Raw genomic sequence first — 6,464 nt, 5'->3', positions numbered from 1 at the left:
CCCCTCCCCATAGATATTTCTAGTAAAGACAGTAACACACAATGATTTCGCGGAATGAAGTCCGCCTGCCAAAAGGCACCAGACCCTCTTCAGATTACAGATTATGTAAAATTATCCGTTGTTTCTGGAGGCGTTACCTTTCTGAGAGAGCCAAATTCAATAAGCCCCGCCCTATAAATACTCTGATTGGTCAAAATATGACGTAAATAAAAACCCTCTTTAACCATTGGCTAAAGCGCCGTGCTTGAGGAAAACATTACGAACTAACCCCGCCCTCTCTTTACTCTCATTGGTCAATTAGAGGAGTAAATAAAATTCCTCCCTTCCTATTGGCTGAAGCGCTGTACTTTTCTGCACGAGGCCGCGGCTGTTGTGAATCGTTCGCTGAGAAGAGAAGCTGGTCGCGTTAGCTTAGCATAGTTTAGCAGCAGATGCTGTTGACACAGAAAGACACAGAAAGGAGGCGCTAAAACTCCCAAGCAGCTAAGAAAACATGAAGTTCGTTCGTTTTATTATGAAAAACGCCGCGTTGGCCAACGCGCCGAAACACATAGAGCATTTCTCTAAATTTTCTCCGTCGCCGCTTTCCATGAAGCAGTTTCTGGATTTCGGTGAGTAAATGGAGCTCATAACGTGCAGTTTCACTTAAATCTGATCACAATGCAGTTAAAGTTGGCAACAAATGGTCATAGTGTGACTCGTGTTTGTGAAATTAAAAGGCTAGCCGTCTGCTCCTAGAGCCTGGACATGCAGTTCTCTGAAGTGTTGTATCAGATCTGCTGAAGACAATACTGATCAAAATAAACTTATCACAAAAACATTATCTGCACCTAAATGCACCAAACACTCATGAGCACAGCTGTAAACATGGTATTTACAGTGCAAGATGCATGGAAATAAAACAAACGGTTTAGCTTTATTTTTTTAACTCCTATTCTTTCTATAAATGTGACTCTAATAAGTAAATTTGATTCATTTAATTGTCATAAAACAAACATAATCATGCGATTTTAATTTTACAATTCAAAGATTGTTAATTTTTTTTTTTTAAAGTGGCAAGGTTGACGGCACATAACCCAAACAAATGAATTAATTTGACATGTGTGCATGTAGAATGGGCTAAATGAGTTTAAACGAGTCCTGCTTTGTGTTTCCTTTGTGTTGACGTAGGCTCCATCAACGCCTGCGAGAAGACGTCCTTCGTGTTTCTGCGGCAGGAGCTCCCTGTAAGACTCTCAAACATCATGAAAGAAATCAACCTCCTGCCTGACAAAGTGCTCCTGACCCCGTCTGTGCAGATGGTGCGGAGCTGGTGAGTCCAGCTGCTGATCCAGGACGTGACCTATTGATCATTGTGACGTTATGTAACCCAGTGCTTCAGCCTTTTATTGGACTATAACACCCTGAAACCAACAGCAGTAAAATCAGTACCTCTCAGCTTTATTGCAACGCTTGTTTGCAGGTTTTATTACAGCCGCAGCTGCTGGTGTTCGCCTCGAACCCAAGCTGTTTACTCACCCTCATAACTTGCATAACGCGCTGAATCAAAACAAAAGCCTTTGACCAAGTTGTACTCGCTCCAACTGGCTGTGAGCAGAGGTTGTGAGGCGTGGCTGCAGCCTCTGAACTTTCCCCCAGTTTCCACGTCACAGACCCACGTGACGTGTGTTTTTCTCCGCGGTCTGTCTTCTGCCTCCTTTGTGAACTTTCATCGTCTGCAGAGGCGCTCGGCGCGCCGTCGCCTTCTGTGTTTCACATGTTCCCGTGTGTTTGTCTCTGTGCTTTTCAGGTACAGTCAGAGTTTGATGGAGATCCTAGACTTTTTAGACCAGAATCCAGACGACCACAAAGTGCTTTCAGAGTAAGTTTTAGGTGAACGTGTGCTCCAAACTGCACAAAAACACCCGTTTTCACACCCAGTGCATCTGTTTCTGTGACATTTAATGAGAACTCCTGGCAGCTGGATGAAAGTAGAACTTTAGAGTTTAAAGGTACTCAACGCAAAACTGAAAAATGAAATCAAACATAAAAAAATATTATCCTGATATTTATCAAATGGAGCAGTTTGAAAGAATTTACTGCAGTAGTTTTCCAGATATATGAATATGTAATGCTGTAATGCAGGTACGCACTCAATGTAAACAAAGCTGAATCTGTCAACAAGCACGTGGCAGCTCGAGTCACTTGATTGACCTATATTAAGCCGTCGATGTAAGTAAATAAATACAGCTGGTATTTTCCATCACTTTGGCCGTCCCAACCCTGGTCCTTGAGGAACACCATGTTTTAGTTGTTTCCTGCTCCAACACCCCTGATTCAGTGATTTCATCACTTCTTCAAGTTCTGCAGAAGCCTGTTAATCACCTGTTCATTCGAATCGGGTGTGTCAAAGCAGAAAAACAACTTAAACATGCAGGATGGTGTTCCTCAAGGACCAGTGTTAAGAACCACTGTTTTAGGTAAATACCTGGTAGTCAATACATTTTGTTCACAATTTTTTTTAATTTACGGACACATTAACCGTCGGTATGAGGAAAATATTGTGCAGATTTAGTTTCTTTAAGGTTATTTTTGTCTGGTCTTCATGACTTTGCAATAAGGACCAAGTTATTCTGGTTTCTGTGAATGACAAAGCAGAGCATGCTGCTCAGAGAGCCCCGAGTCCGTGCCTCAGACTGCAGGCCCACATGTGTCACACTGATTGTTTTAATGACAAACTGTCAATTTAACCCAACATGACGCCTCCGTTTGCTTTCCAAACTACGCCTGATCAAGTACCGTAGTTTATCCACGGTGCAGCACTGGTCACTGTTGGCTTAATGCCAGTACAAGACATTGTTTGAACTATTAAAACAGCATGGAAATGATTTGTAATGATCAAATATTGATTCAAAAAGTAGATTTTAATTGTATATTTCTAATTATTAGCTTTAAATAAGCTGTATTCGTTAGTTTTTTACACCTCGTTGCCATGATTTCTGTTGCTGACACGTCATTAAAACAACCCACTACCACTACTGACAGCCAGCTGACTTTATTTGTCCTCTCCAGGTTCGTGGACACCCTGGTCACCATCAGAAACAGACACAACGACGTGGTGCCGACCATGGCGCAGGGCATCATCGAATACAAAGAGAACTTTCCCCAGGACACGGTCACCAACCAGAACATCCAGTACTTCCTGGATCGGTTCTACATGAGCCGCATCTCCATCCGAATGCTCATCAACCAACACAGTGAGTCAGCAGTATTTATTTAGGTTGATTTCTTTTAATTAATTAATTTTGTTGTGTAATTTTTAGAGTCCAACCGATATATCGCCCTTACCGATATATCGCCTTTACCGATATATCGCCCTTACCGATATATCGGTTGGGCCGGTATTTTAGGCCGATATCTGTGATAATTGTCCCATTATGCGCCAATATAAACACTGGGAACCAGCCGTGTCCTTACTTGCAAAATGGCGTCATTGTACAATGTATCCAGCAGAGGGCGCATGCGGACTTCTTTCCAGTCATGGCTATGACGCATACTTGACTCAAAGCGCAGCCAAAGCAGGGAGTAATACTGTGTAGTGTATTTTGCTGAACAGAGCATTGTAACTTTATTGTAACTGATCTGTAAAATAAAAACAAATCCACAGTAATAAATTTTCTTCAGTCCTCTCTAACCCACTTGTTGTTTCAAGTTAGCACTCGAATGTTTAAATAACCTAGCATAGGCCGTTGCCTTGGAAAACTTTATCCAGAACAATAAATCTAACGTAGAGGTAAAATAAATCAATGTTAGTAACTTTATCTTTGTCGTCCTCAATGAAACGCATTGTTTGGATGGGTGGACAAAGTTCAGAAATTTTCAACCAATATATCGGTTATCGGCGTTAGGCCCAATATCGGTATCGCGATCACCAAAATTCCAATATTGGTCGGGCTCTAATAATGTTTCAAGTCAATGCATTTTTAATAGCTTTTAAATTTAATTTTTGAAAACGCTTTTCTTTGCTCGTTTTCCGACTTTAGCCTACGATGTTTATAAAAGTATTTTAGTCATTTGGTTGACAAAGATCTTTAAATATTGACACCAACATTGTAGGAAGAGCATGACTGGATCGATACTCGAGTTTCCAGAGAAACAAAAAAAAATGTTTTGTCATTTTAGTTCTGAACAAAAAAACAAGAATATACATAAAAAACATTAATGTTCCACTTTGTACTGAGTATATGTTACAGTCAGTGCATTAATTTATAGAAATGTTTTATTTATTTGTCGATGGACTTGTCTTAAAATCCAAACTTTGTTTTAAAATGCAAATAGGTGGCTAATTAATACTGGAAAGTAAAAATCAGTCGTGTATGGATATGTATTCAGATTTCTCATGGTTCAAGCGTCCACTTGGTTCTTGACAGATTATGTTGGATAAAAATATCCTTTCATTGTCTCCTTAGCTAAAAAGAGTCGCAGACAAAGACAGAAGATATTTTTAATCTCAGTTTACTTGTAAGGGCAGAGTTCACACAGATGTCTCGCTCGTGAAGATCTTCTCCGGACAGTGTGCAGGTAGTGTTTTTATAACGCTCATCAGCACGATGGCCTCGGCCTCTTCGACTCGGAGGCGCCTGCAGGCTCCTCTCAGAGGGAGAAAAAGAACTCCGCGCACACATGGTTCAACATTAATTCATTAGCAGTGATAAAAATCCTTAAACCTTTACCTGAAATCCCCTGACAGATGTTATTTACGTTGAGCGTGTACCCGCATTTCAGAATCCCTGATTGATTTATGCGTCGAACTGCTGGAGTGAACAAAACCTTTTGATATAAATCAGAAAAAAAACATTTTTTGTCTGAGTTCATTCTTTGTAACGAGTGCCTTTTAAAAAAAAAAAAAAAGTTGCTTCTTTAAAGAAAACAAATTAAAAATATAAAAAAATATTATTGTTGCATTGATTTTTATCGATCTCTCAGATTATCGGGTGGATTTGACGACGAGGAGATAAATCTGCTTCTTATCTCGGTAAAATCGGCAGTTCAGTCTGATCCAAACAACAGAGTAAAGAAAGAACGCGCTGTCATTAAGGCGTCATAAACTTCAGCTTTTATTCCTGACTGAAGCAGATAGCCTGCCTCTTTAGCTGTTTTCGTGCAGAGGGCCTTCTGCTGCCTTCAGCTTGGAGTTAAAACCAGATTTAAAAAGCATCCTGTTGATCCGGTTCGATCTTGTCCTGTCCAGAGTTTTATTTGTTCTAGATAGCTTCAATCAGCCGGCGTGTAAACCTGCTGATGCATGCACAGTTTCCAAACTGCATGAACCTTTATGACTTTTACATAACCTGCGCTTTAGGGAACTGTGTCCACACCGGCTGGTTTGAGTCCTGCATTTATTAACTCGTGTTGTTTTTCCAGAACAAGCGAAGGACTCGTCAGACACGTCTACATCTGAACCTTCTGAAGTTGTTCTTTAGGAAAGAGTTGTTCTAAAGTAAAGACTTGCTGGTTTTTAATTAAAGGTGTGTAATTATTTCTTCCCGCAGCTCTTGTTTTTGACGGCACGACGAACCCCGTCCACCCGAACACCATCGGGAGCATCGACCCTCAGTGCCAAGTGGGAGATGTAGTCCAGGGTGAGCGTGCGTCTCGCGTTGGGTTTTAACTTTTATTTTTGTTCGCAAATCTAATTTTGTTGCTTTTCTTTTCCTTTCAGATGCCTTCCACAGCGCCAAGCTGCTGTGTGAACAGTACTACCTGCGCTCCCCAGACCTGGTCCTGCAGGAGATGAACCGTAAGTTGTTTATCTTTGTTTAAAGACGAAATCAGGAGTTCTGCCGGTCAAACCAGATCTGAAACATCCTGAAGTCTCAGTTGAGTTGTTTGTTGGTCTGTTTGTCTTTGTGCAGACAAGAAGAAGAATCATCCGGTCACCATCGTGTATGTGCCCTCTCACCTTTACCACATGCTGTTCGAGCTCTTCAAGGTACCCCCCCCCCCCTCCCCCTTCAGTTTTCTGACAACCATAGGAACCTTAAAAATGCTAATTCAAATGAAATGTTACGGTTTTATTTTGTAGAACGCAATGAGAGCGACCATTGAGACTCACGGGAGCAGCAGCACCCTCCCACCTGTTAAAGTCCTGGTGTCTCTGGGCGGCGAGGACATGTCAATCAAGGTGAGGCGCAGAGTTCAAGGGTCAGCAGGTGTTTAAAGGTAACGGGTTCGAGCGAGGTCATGATGAATACAGACGGCTTACGGGAGTTACGTAGAAACTTCAGATCATTAATATGAATCAACCACACACCGAGTGCTCAACCTACTTTAAAGGAAAAGTAGCAAAACAACAGCTAAATGCTAAAACAGCACAAAGCTAGCCAAAAGAAAACTAACTAAAATTCCAAACTAGCAATACGCTGGCTAAATGCTCAGAGAAGCAGGACACAAGCCGAAAGCTACACAAATACAAAATGAGCCGA

General features: G+C 41.3%; 1 protein-coding gene across 1 annotated transcript in view; it reads left to right on the top strand.

The window, feature by feature from the left end:
- The first annotated feature begins 377 nt into the window (after window positions 1–377).
- The window catches only part of pdk2a (pyruvate dehydrogenase kinase 2a), a 9,823-nt gene continuing 3,736 nt past the window's right edge, over window positions 378–6,464 (top strand). The window contains exons 1-8 of the mRNA XM_037691636.1: window positions 378–611; window positions 1,171–1,312; window positions 1,790–1,861; window positions 3,052–3,236; window positions 5,532–5,621; window positions 5,702–5,779; window positions 5,895–5,971; window positions 6,065–6,163. Of these exons, the coding sequence (XP_037547564.1) occupies window positions 494–611; window positions 1,171–1,312; window positions 1,790–1,861; window positions 3,052–3,236; window positions 5,532–5,621; window positions 5,702–5,779; window positions 5,895–5,971; window positions 6,065–6,163 (861 nt within the window). The 5' untranslated portion in view covers window positions 378–493. The remainder of the gene's footprint in view (window positions 612–1,170; window positions 1,313–1,789; window positions 1,862–3,051; window positions 3,237–5,531; window positions 5,622–5,701; window positions 5,780–5,894; window positions 5,972–6,064; window positions 6,164–6,464) is intronic.

Source organism: Nematolebias whitei, chromosome 17, assembly GCF_014905685.2.
Source record: "Nematolebias whitei isolate Nwh7 chromosome 17, NemWhi1, whole genome shotgun sequence".
Classification (NCBI taxonomy): domain Eukaryota; kingdom Metazoa; phylum Chordata; class Actinopteri; order Cyprinodontiformes; family Rivulidae; genus Nematolebias; species Nematolebias whitei.
The sequence above is the reverse complement of the archived record's forward strand: the minus strand, read 5'-3'. Positions and strand labels throughout refer to the sequence as shown.